The sequence below is a fragment of the Mercurialis annua genome, linkage group LG4, assembly GCF_937616625.2.
Source record: "Mercurialis annua linkage group LG4, ddMerAnnu1.2, whole genome shotgun sequence".
Classification (NCBI taxonomy): Eukaryota; Viridiplantae; Streptophyta; class Magnoliopsida; order Malpighiales; family Euphorbiaceae; genus Mercurialis; species Mercurialis annua.
In genome coordinates this window covers 32,388,207-32,405,276 of record NC_065573.1, presented here as the reverse complement: position 1 = coordinate 32,405,276, position 17,070 = coordinate 32,388,207, and the positions used below count along the sequence as shown (strand labels likewise).

Genomic DNA, 17,070 nt, shown 5'->3' with positions numbered 1-17,070 from the left:
TTATAGTTAATTAATTTTTTATAGAGAAATTATATTTTTATAATTTATATTTTCATCTTTTTTATTTATAAATCAAACGATAAAGCTATTTATTTTTGTTTTTATTAGAAGATCCACGCAATTGGAACAAAAATAAACGTGGAAAGTGTTTTATTTGGGGTATAGATCCACCCAATTCGAATTGATTTCTAACCAAAGAGTTTTTTTGGAATTAAAAAGTTATCCTCACGTGCCATCAACATCCTGTAATAATTAAAAGAATTCTATGCTATAGGCTCGTTTATAAATCTGCAGCTTCATCCGAAAAAACTAATTAAAAAGTCATCTAATCCAACGGTCCATAAAAACCATCTACACTACCCACTCTCACTCTAGCCGCTCACCACGTACCCACCACTGATATCACTTTTGTTCTCTTTAGATTTTCCAAAATCTGCAGTCAACTAAGTCTCACACCCCTCCATCACCCTCTCTCTCACAGCCCATACAATCACCGTTAAAATACCTTCACATTCTCAAACGGACGTCGATTAGCCCTGCTGTGACTCACAGCATTAAAATCTCACTTCAACGTTGAACGTATGAGAACTCTTCACGTGTCAAATTCCGATCCGTTTACAACCGTTAGATCATGACTTAGAACTTACTTACCCCACTTTATTTGAAAACAAAATAAAAAAAGAAAAGTTCGATTATCTCCACTCGCCACATCGAACTCGTTCGTTTTTCATTTCCCTAAAAAAACCAAAAGAATCGAAAATTAAAATTAAATAAACATTTCATTTTGTTTCTCTCTCTAACTTTTATCTCCAATTCTCTCTCTGTATTCACTTACTTGACGCTTAGTATTTCGATTCACCGGAACCCTAATTCGATCCCACCGGCAATTTGAAATAATCCGGTGAGAATTTTTTCAGTGTGAAGTCACTAGTGAAGAAGAGTTTATGGTTAATTAATTAGGTTTTTTTAATTTTGTCTAGAGAGCAGTTGAAAAATAGATGACCGTACGATTAAAGAAGAGTTGAGTGAGGATCGACTGGAACGGACGGCCAGGATTCGTCACCGGATGGAGGGAGGTAGCATCTCTAGACTTACTTATTCTGGTACTGTTCATTTCCTACTTTATTTTTTTACCTAAAACAAAGTAATGAGGTTAGGCTTTTGTTATTGTTTTCGTGTAGTGTAAATGCCTAAATAATTGTGTTTCCTTAGTTGTTTTTGCTTCGAAATGACTGAAGTTTATATTTATTTATTCTCTCGTTCTCATTGTATAATGTAATTAGTAATAAGAGTGTAGTAGTTGATTGCGTGCTTGAAATGTCTGAATTAGGGTTCTGTTGTGGTATTGAAGCGTTCAGTAGTTCACCGTTCAGTAGTTCACCGTGAACAGAGTAGTCAGTTATTTATCCTGAAGGAGGTTCATGTTTTTTTAAATTGACGAAGATAGTTAAAACCCTTGATGCTATATTCATGTGATTCTGATGATGCATATGTCTGTTAGTATAAGTGTATTAAGATACCATTAAGTTTCTGGTTTATGTATTATCTAGCATTTAATATGCCAATTCCTGAATGTAATTAATTATCAAATATTATTACGATTTTAGCTAAGTTGTGTTTATTGTTACTTGCCGTGTATAATAGTGAATTGTAATTGTCGTGAAGTAGATAAGCATAATTGTTCGTATAGCGCAATCAAATTGACTCTCACGCGAGCTTAATGGCTCTCTGATGCCTTACCGTAATCATGTAGGGAAATATTTGAAGTTTGGATCTTTGAATAAGGTTAGAGCTTATAAATAAATGAAATCAGCTTGTTATCTTTTCAACTAATGTATAATGGTGATTCCATTTTTTTCATTTAGAGAATAGGTTGAAAACAATTGTATTACAGTTTCTTATTCATCTAGACTTTTTTAAATCCAAATAGAGAATTATCTTTACGAGTAATGTCATTCTTGGGTATCATCTCTCAATTCTATAAATCTGTGTGTTTGTGTTCGCGTATTTGTATATATATTGATCCATCTACTTCTCACTATTTTATGTTGTAGGGATACACCCATGGATTATGATGACAATGATTTTCAAAGCCAGAATCTTCATTTAGGTGGTGAAGGAAGCAGCAAATTTCCTTCTGTTCTACGGTCATATGCTCTTCCTAAGTTTGATTTTGATGATAGTCTTCACGGATCTTTAAGGTTTGATAGTTTAGTTGAAACAGAGGTATTTCTTGGAATCGAAAGTAACGAAGATAGCCAGTGGATTGAAGATTACTCCCGAGGTAGTAGTGGGATACAATTCAGTTCAACTGCGGCAGAGTCCTGTGCAATTTCAAGGCATACCAATGTATGGTCCGAGGCCACTTCCTCGGAATCTGTTGAGATGTTATTAAAATCGGTTGGTCAGGAAGAACTTATTCCTGCGCAGAGTAATACTAAGGAGATTGATGCCTGTGATGAACTGGGCTGTATAATAAAGCAAATGGAGCCCAGCTTGAAACAGGATGATACTCTACCGGCCAGAGTGGGAGATGAAACAAATTCACAGACTACAACACTGCCAGATGAGTTTCCAGAAAACTTCTCTGTGTTAAATGATGGCGATGTCGGGCTGCAGACTCAAGTTGAGGATAGTTCATTGAGCCATAAAGGTGACGGTTCTGTTGATGAAAGTTTAGGTGACCTAACTGTTATTAATGAAGGGGTCGGATTACACACTGCTGAAAGCATTATGTTGATTGATGGGAAATGTAATGATGTTAATCAAAGAGAGTTTGGTAGTCTCATTCATGAACCTTTAGATATCAGGATACAGGAAGGTTCTGATTCAGGGGCCCAAGTTGATAGTGCGGTTATTACTCTACAAAACATCACTAGAGGCAATGATGCATTGAATGACGAAGATGGATTAAATAATGCAAATAAGAATACTGATGAAAATTTAGATGTTTCAGGAATCGATAACAGGAAGAATCAGGACAAAGAGGGTCCAGTAGGCCTAGGTGTTCAACAGACTCAGGTTTTGGATGCAGAAATGGTTGAATTCTGTGATCCTCATATGGACAATCCTCTCCGTGAGGCATCGATAGATTCTATGGAAGAAACAGACACAATTGCAACTAGTGCGGAGGAACCTTCTATGGTACCAGAGGGGGATCCTGGTTTAAAGATACTAGGCCAGTCTGAAGTAGATGCATATAGTGTATCTCTTGTGGCTATTGAAAGCAATACTACTGTTGAAACAGTTGAAGGGGAGTACTCTAATTTGGATTATCCGAACATTGTGAGCAATTCTAGGTCATCTTTGCTACCTACAAAGGACATACAAGCTTCTCAAGATAAAGTTGAGGATGTTGGTTCTAGTTTACAAGAGGTATGCTCTTCAGCTCAACTTGTTAGTGAGATAAATGCTGAGGGCCATATGTCATCGCCTACAAGGGATGGACCTGTGCAAACTATTGAACAAGAAGTGGTTCCTGGACTGGTCAATGTTGATCAAGATGTTCCTTTTGAGGAAAAAAATAACAGAGAGTTGCCTTCTGATGGTAGTAACTTGGAAAGAAGCATTGATAAAGCGCTTGGGACCCCAACTTTTGGTGAAGTTAGCTCTGAAAAGGAGTTAATAGATTCTGGTATGCTATGAATTCATACCCCACTGACACTCACTGCTCAAGTTTTAAGCATTGAATACAGCTTTTTCTTTCTTCAATTTTTCAGCTTCACATATCATCTTCAAAAGTGTTAATTTATTTCATTGATATAGCAGATGGTGTTATAGTGGCTTCTGGGAGTGGCATCCACACAGATGCAGTTGAACACAAGGATGTTGAAATTTCATCTTCAGACACAAATGAAAAAATTGTTGTTGAGAATTTTGCAGAAGCAAGTTTAGCTGTCAAAAAAGCAGTTTCTGAAGTAAATACTTGTAATATAGAAAATCAAATTGAACCTCAAGCAGTAGCAATTGAAGAAGTTGGCGAGGACTGCACAAAGGATAAAGAAGCTGGCTCAGGTCTTTTTGCTTCAAATGCAAATAAGGGAGACATTGGTGAAGCAGCGATAAAAGAAAATGATGATAAGAAAACAATGAATGTTTCAGGTGATCATGTGTCAATTCTATTTTCTCACCAAATTATTAGCATGGTTACCTGTAGCTTTCTAGAATGTCGTCAGGCTGTATAGATTATGGATTTCTTGTTTTTTTTTAAGGCTGTATTATAAATGTCGAAGTTCTAATCCTGTACCTTAATTTAGTATTCAATTTTGAATCACACCTAAATTTGAACTCTTCCTTTTTTTTTGATTTTCATGCTTTTTATGTTACAGGACCGTCTGTAAACATTGATATTAGTGGCGCTGAGCCTTCAGCAATGCACGACTCTTCCCAAAATACTAGTCTAATCGGTCAGGAGGAAGCAGCTGTCATTGTATCTGGAGGTGCGAGTTCAAATCAGATTGCTGTTTTAAGCACTACTGGTAGGTCCTTTAGCATTAGCTCCTGATGCTGTTTCTCATCTTAGTTTCTTCACGGTTTTTGCAGTTTTTGAATCTTGACTTGTATTTTTTTGCAGGAGGACAGGGGAGTGGTAATGATCTTGAAAAGCCAATTATTTGTGCCCCTGCTGCTGTCAGAGCTACTGAACTTACTCACAAAGAAGATAGCAAGGAACAAATAGAAATATCATTTGATCATGGTGTATCAGTTTCTGAGGTAACTGATGGCAGTGCCATTAAAGTGCAGGCTTGTTTGCAGGATCCAAATCAAAATGGCTCTTCGAAAGATGAGAGCAGCTTCTCTTTTGTTGTCAGTCCAGTGGCAGTACCCAAAATAGATGCCAGGAAATTGCATACATTTTCAAATGTAGAAGTCAGCCGAGCATCCCCAGTAAGTTCTTTCATGCTCCATTATTGGATGTAATTTTCATGCTTTTGTTGCTTGTCCTTTTGTAATATCTATACATCCTGTATGAGAATTTTATGATAATCTTCAATTTATGATGTGAATCATTTTTTAACACTTGCTATGAATTTTTATTAATCTGTTTTTTCCTCTTTTTAAAAGATTCTTGATGGATCTACTTTAGATTCTGGCCTAGGCCTACGAGATACCAAGGCTTCTCAAGATCTTTCTCATGCAAGCCCAAAAATTTCTGATGTAGCTACTCCACGTACTGGTTCTAAAGGTGTTTCTGAGCGTAAACCAAGGCGATCTTCAGGTAAAGCGACGGCAAAAGAAACTGTTAAAAAGGGAAAACCTATCAAAGAACCAGCCTCTGTGAGATCAGAACGAGGAGACAAAACGACTAGTATTTCCATGAGCCCTTCTGGTGTTCCTCAACTTGTTCAGTCCAGTGACATGCAACGATATGGACACCTGGATTCCAATAATGTTAAACCATTTGTTATTGCGACATCATCTTCCAGTCTGCCCGATTTGAATTCTTCAGTTTCTCAAGCTGCAATACTTCAGCAACCTTTCACAGACTTACAGCAAGTGCAATTGCGAGCTCAGATCTTTGTTTATGGCGCTTTGATGTGGGTTCCGGTCGTTTTATGTTTTCTCTTGATGTTTATTCTGATGCATTTTTCATAGATAAGTGTCTAATGGGTGAAATTTATTTTATGGCATGTGGATAAGGTTCTTTCAGATGGGGAATGAAAGTAGCTGTCTTTCATCACTATCTGATGTCTCTGGTGGTGGTGGTTGGACCTTCTGTTCAAACCAACATTAAAAATAAAATGTGTAAATAAAATGAAAATAACATAGTGGACCTATGCATAGTTTTTTCATCTATTGTTCGATGTGTTGGTGCATTCTGTTATGTTGACTTTAAAATTTATTTCATTTGATGTTTATGGTTGTAGACTAATTGTATATGAAATTATTTGCCTTATAGTCAAGCCATGGCACCGGATGAAGCATATATGATATCTGCATTTGGAGGACTCGGTAAGTGATTTCCTTCCTCTTTTCCCTATCTCTCTCTCCCTTTGCCCCTAACATTAATATAGAAATGGCTGATCGCATTCTGCTGTTTTGGACCTGTAGATGGTGGAAGGAGCATATGGGAGAATGCCTGGCGCTTGTGTATAGAGAGACTTCATGGTCAAAAACCTCATCTTTTTACCCCTGAGACTCCTGTGCAATCTCGTCCAGGTACCTCTCCGTTTAAAACTGTTCGATTTTTGTTGCATTTGGTTGTGTCTTGGTTTTTCAGAAATGTGTTATACAGGTGCTAGAGCTCCGGATCAACCAATTAAACAAAGTGCCCTTCAAAGCAGGGTAGTCTCACCTATTGCTCGAGGCAGCAGCAAGGGTACCCCAGTTGTGAGTCCTATCGCACCCTTTTCATCACCACTTTGGAGTATGTCAACTCCTTCTGGTGATACTTTGCATACAAGTGGCATGCCAAGGGGTCCAATCATGGATTATCAGCGAGCACTTTCTCCTCTACATCCTCACCAAACTCCAGCTATCAGGAATTTTATTGGGCACAGCCCTTCTTGGCTACCTCACGCCTCATTTGGTGGTCCTTGGGTTCCTTCTCCGCCTACTTCTGCAATGGACAATAGTAGTCGGTTCTCAATGCAGTTGCCTAGGACAGAACCTATTCAATTGACACCAGTAAAAGAATTATCTGTTCCCCATTCATCTGGCGCGAAGCCTACTCCTCCTGTGGCGCAGACTGCAGCTTCTGCTACTGTTTTTCCTGGGCCTTCTGTGCATGATGTGAAAATAATAACTGCATCAGCCAGTCAACCTTCTGTTGATCCCAAGCCAAGAAAAAGGAAAAAGAATAATGAGAATTCTGGGCAGATGTCATTTCCAGCGCAGCCGCAAATGGAGTTAGTTTCTGCCCCTACGGTTACTAATTTTGTGTCGTCTTCAGTTCCTGTCACATCTCCTGTTGGCTTTCTTCCTAAAGTCCCTACTGAGAGATTCATCTTATCTGCAACTCCTACATCCTCTTCTGATCTCAGGAATGGGGACCAGAGTTCAGAATCAAAGCCAATTTTATCAGAGGAATCCCTTGGGGAGGTAAAAGAGGCGAAGATGCAGGCGGAGATTGCTGCTGCTCATGCTTCTTCTGCTGTTAGCCATTGTCAGATTATCTGGGATCAGTTAGATAAGCAGAGAAATTCTGGATTGTTACCAGATGTTGAACTCAAACTAGCTTCTGCTGCTGTTTCAGTAGCAGCAGCTGCTGCAGTTGCAAAAGCAGCTGCTGCAGCTGCCAAGGTTGCATCAAATGCTGCCTTACAGGCAAAACTGATGGCTGAGGAAGCATTTGTTTCTTTCGGTCAGAGCAACCTTTGTCAAAGTGATGTCATATCTCTTTCTGATGGCATGCAGAATTTGGGTAAGGCTACTCCTGCTTCCATCTTGAAGGGTGGTGATGGAACAAACAGTTCAAATTCTATCTTTGTTGCTGCAAGGGAAGCTGCTAGGAAGAGGGTTGAAGCTGCTTCAGCTGCATCAAAACGAGCTGAGAATATGGATGCCATCGTTAAAGCTGCAGAGCTTGCTGCAGAAGCTGTGTCTCAAGCTGGGAAGATAGTGGCTATGGGTGATCCTATGCCTCTGAGTGAGTTAGTGGCAGCTGGACCTGAGGGTTGCTGGAAACTTGCACAAGGGGCTTCCGAGTTGGTTTCTAAGTTAAATAATGATGGCAGAGAAAACATGAATATAGGTACCGGTGAAGGTCCAGATTCTTTGACCAGGAAGTCAATAAAAGTTCCGACAGATAAGAATGAAAACACGACCATTAGTCATGGAAAATCGCCCATTCTTAGAGCGTTGTCCAATGAGGACCATGATAGATTGGTCGATGGCAATGCATGTTCTAGTGCGAATACTATGAAGGAAAAAGGACAAAAAGGCCGAAGGACTTCTGATTTGACCAGAAATGTCGGGATGGTTCCTGAACCTGGGAACCAATCCAGATCTTCCATTGCTCAGGATGAGTACGAAAAGGCAGAAATTTCAAAAGAGGATTGTATAACAGAGGATTCCAGTGTCGAGGTTTGTAATTTCCAACTTTAATACATTTGCCTTCTTCATATTACTGTGGTAAATTGAACTGGGTTATTAGCATTCTTCTGAAATTTTGATCTTTGCTGGTTCCTGTATATCTTGTGGGTCATCAACATTTTAGGCACTTTGTTTTTGTATGTCTATTGAAGGTTTTCAAAGATGGGAGTGGATTCAAAGCAGCTTGGTTCTCAGCCAAGGTGTTGAGTTTACAAGATGGGAAAGCACATGTGATTTACTCTGATCTTACACTAAGTGGAGGTAAGTAAGATTTTCTCTTATCTGAAACTGGTATATCATATGTGTGAACTATGAATGAAGGAATAACACATGGATACTTACAAAATGGGAGCGTATGTGGTCAGTCTAATTGAAGTCTTTTGTACATGTGTTACAGTACATACATGATTTATTTTGGAATGCAATATGTTGTTTATGTGAATATTCACAAATGATTTTTTTTTCCTCCCATTATTTGCACCTGAAAAATTCCAAATGTGAACTTTAAGTATCTAATGGCTTTGTTGACCTCCAAACCTTCATGGTTATGCAGTCTCCATTTCTCTCAAATGAAAGACAAGAAAAGGAAGTTCTTTTATATTAGGGGTTTGATGCATGGACTGGAGACTGATATGAACTTTGATAAATATCCCGACATTTGAAGAAACTTTCATTAGTCATCAGGCTAGCTTCTCTAAACCTCTGATATGCATGACCCTCAAGTTTTAGAGAGAGTTGGTCATGCATGTTTATTGCAGGATTTCTTAGTAGTTATCTGTCATCTCTGATTATATTGATTTTGGTGTGTCATTAATTACATTTACCTCTATGGTTATACTCCTTAAAGTGGATAGTATATACAGAATTGTGCCAGACACATCTGCTACATTGGATTCATTCACCAGTTTGAAATTTTTGTTGTCTAGGCTCGGAAAAGCTTAGGGAGTGGGTGCCACTTGAACATGAAGGAGATGAGGCACCCAAAATACGGATTGCCCGCCCTTTAACTGTCATGCCTTTTGAAGGAACAAGGAAGAGAAGAAGAGCTGCCATGGGGGAGCATACTTGGTCCATTGGTGACAGAGTTGATGCACGGATACAAGATAGGTATACAGTTTGTATAGTTGTCTCTGTGTGATCAGTTTCTTTTTTTTTAAGGGGCAAGGCTTTACCATTGGGTATAATATTGCAGAAACAGACAACCCCTATCTTTTACTACTATAATACAGCAGAAACAGGCAACCCCTATCTTTTACTACTAGTAGTGCTTGTTTATTATCTGTCTTTTGAGTTGATAACTTGATATCACAAATCAATTTTTTTTTTAATTTGGTTGATTAAGCTAGTTGTCATTGATATTATGCCATAGAAGGGGGCTCATGAACCTTGCAGATGCGGACTTCTTATCTTATGGATCTTTTAGCTTTTCATTATACTTCTTACGGCTTCAATCTAGTTCATGCTTACACTCTCTTTTACTTTTTTTGTCAGCTGGTGGGAGGGAGTTATAACTGAAAAGAGCAAGACAGATGAGTCTGTGTTGGTTAATTTTCCAGGTAATTGACCGGCTAGTACAGTGTCTAGCTGTAGTTTTTTGTTTTAGGTGATTGTGCTTTCTGTTTTGAGATAATCATTATGTTGCTTTTGCTCTCAGCTCATGGAGAAACATTACCAGTTAGTAAATGGAACCTCAGGCCTTCTCTCATCCGGAAAAATGGGGAATGGATTGAATGGTCCAGTGCAGGAGAGAGCAACCGACCTTCTCATGAGGTACTTGTTTCCTGACTAATTGACTTTGAACTTTCCCATGCCTGCTTGCTGACTTAAAAACCTGGTCTGCAGGGTGATACTCCAAAAGAGAAGCGACCAAGGGTGCGGAGCCCTGTAGTGGAAACCAAGGAAAAGGATAAGATTTCCAAAACTATTAATGCGACGGAATCTGATGACCCGACATTATTGTCCTTAACCGCTGATGAAAAATCATTTAATATGGGGAAGAGCTCTAGAGATGGGAATAGGAATGATGCACTGAGAATGACTCGGACAGGGTTGCAAAAGGAAGGCTCTAGAGTAGTCATTGGTGTACCAAAGCCTGGAAAGAAGAGGAAATTCATGGATGTTAGTAAGCATTATGTTGCAGATGGAAGTGGTCAAATCAATGAAGCTAATGATTCAACCAAGTTTGCAAGGTACATAATGCCTCAAAAAGCAGGAACGCGGGGATGGAAAAGTAGTTATAAAGCCGATCTGAATGAAAAGCGAGCAGCCATATCTAAGCCTAGAATTAAATCTGGCAAACCACCAAATATGTCGGGTAGAACAGTTCCACAGAAGGAAAACCTAACAAGCACCTCAGTTTCTATTCCTGACAATAGAGATCATGTTGCAAAGGCCAATGATTCTGTAAATCATTCTGAAAATTCTTCGGAAAAACAGAACTTAACCAGCTTTCAATCGTTTTCTACGTCTGGGGCTACTGAGGGCCCAATCGTATTTTCTGCACATGCTCTTCCATCAGATAGCATATCCTCTAAGAAAATTAACGTTAAAGCTGAGAGGGTGAGTAAAGGGAGACTTGCTCCTGCTGGTTCGAAACTTGGTAAAATTGAGGAAGGTAAAGCTTTTAATAGTAATTCTGGAAAATCGACCTCTGATCTCTCTGAGCCGCGTAGGTCTATTCGCAGAATTCAGCCAACATCAAGAGTAAGTATCTAGATTCTGAAGTTCTTATTGGTAAAGCTTACTTTGTTCACTTTTCACCATTGGATAAGTTATTATCACTTACATCCAATGGTGAAATTAACTAAGTAGGCTAAAAATAAAGTAACTCTAGAAAAACCTATATAGTAATATTTGCTATTGTTTGATGCATTTTTTCTGTTATTTAAAGGATTCATGATTGGCCTAACTAAGTGATTAATCCTAAAAAGAAAGCTGATGAAGAGGATGGATTGTGGTTTCCTTTATTATATTGCCATTGTTTATTTCAATTTAGTTGAGACTTCCACGTGAATTTAGATTTGCATTCTTCATTCTAGGAATTGATCTTTTGAAAGATCAACTTCTAAACAGATTTGATATGTTTATTGTGCTTGTTCCACAGCTATTGGAAGGGCTGCAAAGCTCACTGATGGTCTCAAAGATTCCATCCGTGTCGCATGAAAAAGGACATAAAAGTAGAACTGTCTCTAGAGGTAAGATGTTAATTCCGGAGCAACAAACCACTTACCTGCACCCTTTTGTTTCATCGCTCTTTGAAGCTGACTGATTTGTTTTAGCAGGGAATAATCATGGTTGAATGATCGTCCTAGAAGTGTAGCATCCATTTCAAAGAAAAAGCTCGATGATGGTCGGTGGAGAGACACTCATAAGTAGTTTATGTGTATATTTATTATAGTAAAAGAGATGAGATAGCTAGGAAATGGAAATTCTTGCTTCCTTGGGTTTAACTATGAGGTGTAGTTGGTAGATGTTCATATCAGTTTTAGTGTATTCACAATTGTGATTTTATTATTATCTTCTTAGGTCATATTTTGAAAATTCAACGTCTTGTTTGGGTTGAAATTGCAGTAAGCCTTTTGTCATGACAATCAGCGATCATCATTAAGCATGTACACTTTTTAAATTTATTAGTTGGGGATACTCCTTTCCTAATTTATTTTTTTTGGTTATGGATTGGACTCGTATGTTTACTTATCCCTCAGCTCAAAATGGAAATTGCAATTGCTGTAACAATTATTTATTTTATGGTCCAGACCCTTGTCTAAAATATCATTACCGTATGTATATTCAGAGGAAAAATTAATATCTAAAATTGGATATGTTTTCACAACATATATTAGAGCTAAGGATTAAATGTATTAATTTTAAAAATAAATACAAGGATTAAGCGACCAAATTTTGATTCATAATCTGATCTAATTAATAAATTTATAAATTAATTAATAAAGAAATAATTTCAGTGTTAATTGCTCATCAAGTTCAGGAGATACATTAATATTTAAGTTAATATATAAGAGGTCCAAGTGTTTCAACTTCACGCATACCTAAAACAAGTAACTAAACTATTTATCAACACTTGCAACAGATCAAAGATCGTTCTGTACACGAATTCAATTGTTTTCACTGATGCAACCAGAGAAACTGAACTGAACCCAGCTACAACATTTAAGAAGGCTTCAGTTGCACTGCTGGCTAGTATAATTTCATGCCAGCATTAAAAAGTTGGCTAGTTGAAGATTTGAAATGGCCTACTTCTGTTGCGCAATTAGTCTGAAAATCTTTCGTCATCTTCAGTATCTGTTAGAGACGATAATTCTTCTCCTATGCTTCTCTTCGGAGAGGTTTGAAGGCTTTTATCACCTTGTCTCTCCTTGATGTACTTCAAGGGGACATTAGATTTGGCGTTCGCAGGAACTTGGTCTAACACGTGATTTTCATCCTTGCCGCTTTCGTCCCTACTGGATGTTCTTTCACAGATGCAAGAAGATGGATATTCATGAAACTCGCCTCGTCCAGGTCTCATCTCGTCTGGCTCGCCCATAAATCCTCTCTGGCATGCTTTAACTTTTTTAGCAAATGTATCCCAGTCCATCTTATCCCTTGCCATAAGCAATTTACTGAGTCTCTTCGCATTTGGTCTGATGGTCCTCTTATGCCCTGCATACCGCCTTGGATCCATAATAAGAGCAGTTTCATAAGTTAGAATACTTAAACAACATAAATTTATTGTGGGCGATAGTCTTCACTTCATGCTGTAACTGACAAAATTTAAATTTTTATTTAGTACTGAAAAAAGCAGCATATAATTTGATTTTTTTTAATCATAATTCATAAAGCCTTATTTTGATATGCCGCTTTCTGTTTAGCCTACTGGAACTAACAACATTGACAGGTCAAATTAGTATCAAGATATTCTCACCAGATTGAAAACAGAAAAGAACAAATAAGAAATAAACCATAAGAGAGTCTCACCTTCGACCTGCAAGAATTTTGGCCATGTTTCCATTATTGTTCGTGACAAAGACATCACTTTCATCACAGACAATGTAGTCAATGGCTGCCAGGCGAGACGAGAAAGGAAGAAAAGGCTTGAGCTCTTCATTAGCAAGCATCTCCTTAGTATAGAAGTTTGGAAAGAGTTCTCTAAGAGGCCTCAGAGTCTCTTCTCCACCATATATTTCTCCAGATGCAACATAGATGTATGTGTCATTAGCATATCCAAGGGCACGCAACATCAAACCCACTTCACGAGGAGTAAGAGGACATTTCCCTCTTGCTCGCTCTTCGTCTGCACTTGTTTCCTAAAATACAAGAAAAAAATTCATATCAAGATACAAGCATGGGACGAAGCATATTTAGATTCCTTTTCAATAAGCATGGTCCTAATGGTGTTTGGACCAAAGTTATGCAAGTCAAAAAACCCTTCAACTAATACATGACAAAAAAAATACTATTCATGAAGGACAGCAATCTTACGGGTAATGTTTCCCATCTCTTTCTTATTTCACTAAGCTCAACTCTCTCCTTTTCACCGCCCCCATAGTAGCATCCAGAAAATGCAAGCATGTCAGGTTCAAACCTGCAGTTCAAAGATATAGGTTCAAAGATGAGGAAACCCAAACATGCATGAGAAAGATAAATTTTCCACTCCATAATAAATGAATACATGTATAAAATGGATGCGAGTATTAACTCCTTTGTAATGGAATACACATGTAAATAAATCTGGCTTAAAGGATAAATCAACGGCACTCAACACAGAGATCATAATACAGCAACACAAATTTAGAGTAGGGGCCTAGATAATAAGTCATGTATGAGAGAGTCCAAAATTAGACTGTCTTATTTGTTTGCAATATCATATTATGAGATATCAGCAGATTCAGCACCCATCACAAGCAATGGAGAATCACAAAGGGTAATTTTATGCTACCATGTTACTCACATCATGATATTTTGAGATATCAGCACCCAGCACAAGGAATGGGAATCACAAAAGGTAGTTTTGTGCTACCATGTTATTCACATCATCATAGAGACATGAATCTGCTTATTTTCTGTTAGGTCCTGATAGAGCTGGATATTTTGGGCAGTAAAAAAATTTCTTACAGAGCGTAAATGCCGAAATTAAATTCAACGCAACAATGTATGGCGCACTTGACCAATCATCTATCCACAATTCAATCAACATTCAAAATTTTAAACCAGATTTGAATTCATAATTTAACTTCAAATAGATGAGAGAGGTAGCAAAAACCTCAGATGCACTGCAATAAAACGATTTGCCATCATTCTCATTTTCATTACTAGTCTCTGACCAATATCTTGTATTGGGTTTGCAAATTTTAAAGCATGATAATTAACACGGCAGCGCAGCTTTTGTAGCTCCTCGTCATCAAGGTTATTTGCAAGCCTATAGTCAAACTTTGTTAATTGAACAACCTGCAAAGTATGGAGTTACTCGTTGCAGCCAAGAAACAAGATCAAGAAACAGACTCAGGCTTACAGAACTATAACATAAATAAAGTCACTAGCTGACCAAATTTCCTTACATGTCTTCTCAGTAGTACAGGCAGAACTTGATCCAGATAGTACTCAGAAGGTGATTTTCTTGGGACACGCATGGTATATGGAGGTTTTTCCATTGATCGCATGACTTTATCAGGAACTCTTTTCACAATAGTCACATCTTTTGCAAGAGAGGAAATGAACCACTCAACATCAAAAATGCTGACAAAGTCACTGCACACCAATTAAGTAAGATATAAGAAGAGATGAAAAGTTCACTGCGGATTAATTGGATAATGCAACTATGTTTAAGGAGATCAACAAACAAATATTACTGATAATCAACTAATATAATCTTTAGTCACCTATCATCTTTCCAATAGGAATGACGATCCAACTCCGGTACAACTAAGGTAGCATTGAGAATTCGTGCAACAACTACAGCATCGGTTATCTGAGTCAAGAAATAAAATGCAGCTTCAGGAAATAAATGAATTGATACATTCATATTTTGGTGCTATTAATGAAAATTTCCAAGCAAATATTCTGACTCAAAATCCCTCTCCCTTCCTCTCTCTCTCTCTCAGGCACATATACACACCAAAATAAAGCCATTATTAACATTCACTTACTCCAGTTCTTTGTTGGTTCAGCCCTCCACTTGTTGCAATAAGCAAATATCCATTTGAAGACTTCTCACGAATGGCAGCTACATAACCAAAAACAAAATAACATGTGTATCAAGAAGTGCATTGAAGGCTCTGTTTGGAACAAACCAAGCAGAATAGTTCATCTAAATCCAATTGAATTCTTGCAAAAATGATGTAAGCTAAGGCACAATGTTTCTCTTTCTTTCTTCCATGTTCGACTCAAAGTCGAAAGAATTGGATTCAAGCAACTATGTCTTTCAAAACATAAAACTTCACTGAATAAAAATTAAAATAAATTGAACTTACGAGCGAAATTTCGTCCCCTTTCGCTGCATCCATTGTAAAATTTCGAGTATTTTGATTTCCAAATATCAATTTGTTCTCGCCTACTCCCATCCTGCTAAATTTTCACAGCAATTCAAATACTTTTAATAAACTAATAAATACACTAGTTTTTATTTATTTTCAATTTCAAAAACAAAAATGACGAAAAATTTACCAATCTGCTTAAGCTTTGCTTAACCAGTCTCTGAGAGTACCATTCAAGATCAGACGCTACGTGTCCAGTAAACAGAGAAATCAAACCTAAAACGAACAGCATTATTCCGCACACTAACGACCATTGGATCCTCTTCCGTTGCTGCGGCTGTTGCTGGTGTTGCGTCACAGAGGATCTCCACCTGCTCCACCACTCATTATAATTATTACTAATATTATCATTATTATGATAATGGTGGTGGTAGTGCTTTCCTCCTCCGCCGGTGCCGCCTCTTTTAGGGGTGTGAGTACCGTTTTGCTGCGGATGCAATGGGGAGATTAAGCTAAACCTCCAGGCCTTGGCAACTCCCATTGAATAATGACAATTGTTCCAAGATTACCCTTGGTTTCATAGTTTATTTACTCAAAATGCCATTGCCGTCGCAGCAATAGTACTTGCCGGAGAAAGCAAGAAATGCAGCTCTCCTGAGATATAATGTATACAACAAATCGGAGACGAAATAGAAGCGAGCGGTAAATAATTGTGAAAATTGAAAACCCTAGAAATTGTGTATAGGGAAGAAGGATTAGTGATTGCAGAAGAAAGTATGGAGGTTTTGAGACCCAGAAAAAGGACAAAAGAAATCAAAGGAGGAATACAGTAGAGTGAAAGTGAATTTATTTCTTTTTTTTCTTTTTATATTTATTAACACCCTGACAAATGGCATTAAAATTATTATCGATTAAATTGAAATACTTTAATTATTTGAAATAACGATTGTATCACATAATATAATAAATTAACGAGTTGATATTTAATAAAAAAATTAAAAGTTAAAAAATTTATGTTGCAATTATGAATTTATTATAAATAAAATTAAACAATAATAAAAATGTAAACGGAGTTGAGTTTTAGTGTGTTTTTTGGTGCATATTTATTATGTTCGGGTCATTTTTAAGATCCAAAATACATGAGATAAGATGATTTTAAGGAAAGCGAGCTATATACTAAGGTTATTTTTGTATCTTTTTTAAAGAATATTGCTAAATATATATTTTTTTAAAACAATTTTTAGTTATAGAAATTTATTTATTTTAAAGCAATTAATAATATATATTTTTAATACTTTTATGATGGCTTTTAAAGTAGGTGTGTGTGTGAGGTAACTTTGAATAGTTTTATGATAACTGTTTAGTACGATATTTGTAGAATTTCGGTAACTTTTTCTCAAAAAATAAAAAAAATGTTTTTACAATTAAAGTTTATGTTTTCATAAATACATGATAAAAATACATACTTGTAAATTCTCCTAATAATTCATAGTTTCCGCTCAAAAAAATTATCTAAGATTTATTGTTATCAGTATTTCACGTTACCTCCATATTAATTAAATTGATG

At 37.2% G+C, this 17,070-nt stretch overlaps 2 protein-coding genes across 6 annotated transcripts; one reads left to right on the top strand and one right to left on the bottom strand.

Moving 5' to 3' along the window:
* Positions 1-705: 705 nt before the first annotated feature.
* LOC126677416 (uncharacterized) lies at positions 706-11,574 on the top strand. Of its 4 annotated transcripts, none has more exons than XM_050372013.2 (17): positions 706-901; positions 988-1,103; positions 2,055-3,634; positions 3,766-4,101; positions 4,329-4,478; positions 4,574-4,887; positions 5,065-5,537; positions 5,900-5,952; positions 6,052-6,159; positions 6,236-8,025; positions 8,187-8,295; positions 8,961-9,141; positions 9,526-9,590; positions 9,689-9,804; positions 9,877-10,737; positions 11,138-11,228; positions 11,316-11,574. In XM_050372013.2, exons 3-17 carry the CDS (start codon positions 2,065-2,067, stop codon positions 11,330-11,332), a joined length of 6,234 nt encoding a protein of 2,077 aa, XP_050227970.1. In that variant the 5' UTR covers positions 706-901; positions 988-1,103; positions 2,055-2,064; the 3' UTR covers positions 11,333-11,574. The 4 variants fall into 4 exon arrangements, with proteins under 4 accessions (XP_050227970.1, XP_050227969.1, XP_050227971.1 ...); XM_050372012.2 differs by having other exon boundaries at positions 981-1,076; XM_050372014.2 differs by having other exon boundaries at positions 981-1,103; positions 3,769-4,101.
* Positions 11,575-11,975: 401 nt separating this feature from the next.
* On the bottom strand, positions 11,976-16,342 carry LOC126677927 (O-fucosyltransferase 29). 2 transcript variants are annotated; one of them, XM_050372742.2, is made up of 9 exons: positions 15,694-16,342; positions 15,501-15,594; positions 15,177-15,253; positions 14,910-14,998; positions 14,589-14,778; positions 14,294-14,478; positions 13,513-13,615; positions 13,009-13,337; positions 11,976-12,704 (listed from the first exon to the last, which is right to left on the bottom strand). In XM_050372742.2, the coding sequence occupies exons 1-9, from the start codon at positions 16,042-16,044 to the stop codon at positions 12,302-12,304; spliced, it is 1,821 nt and encodes a 606-aa protein (XP_050228699.1). In that variant the 5' UTR covers positions 16,045-16,342; the 3' UTR covers positions 11,976-12,301. The 2 variants fall into 2 exon arrangements, with proteins under 2 accessions (XP_050228699.1, XP_050228700.1); XM_050372743.2 differs by having other exon boundaries at positions 15,501-15,591; positions 15,694-16,341.
* Between the last annotated feature and the right edge of the window lie 728 nt (positions 16,343-17,070).

Excerpts from the sequence above, each read along its gene's own strand:
- LOC126677927 (XM_050372742.2), bottom strand. The coding sequence starts at position 16,044 with ATGGGAGTTGCCAAGGCCTGGAGGTTTAGCTTAATCTCCCCATTGCAT. Across the intron at positions 15,254-15,500 it reads AAGGGGACGAAATTTCGCTC|CTGCCATTCGTGAGAAGTCT; the intron begins GTAAGTTCAATT and ends TTGGTTATGTAG. Across the intron at positions 14,999-15,176 it reads TGAACCAACAAAGAACTGGA|ATAACCGATGCTGTAGTTGT; the intron begins GTAAGTGAATGT and ends TTCTTGACTCAG.
- LOC126677416 (XM_050372013.2), top strand. The coding sequence starts at position 2,065 with ATGGATTATGATGACAATGATTTTCAAAGCCAGAATCTTCATTTAGGT. Across the intron at positions 9,142-9,525 it reads GATGCACGGATACAAGATAG|CTGGTGGGAGGGAGTTATAA; the intron begins GTATACAGTTTG and ends TTTTTTTGTCAG. Across the intron at positions 9,805-9,876 it reads GCAACCGACCTTCTCATGAG|GGTGATACTCCAAAAGAGAA; the intron begins GTACTTGTTTCC and ends CCTGGTCTGCAG.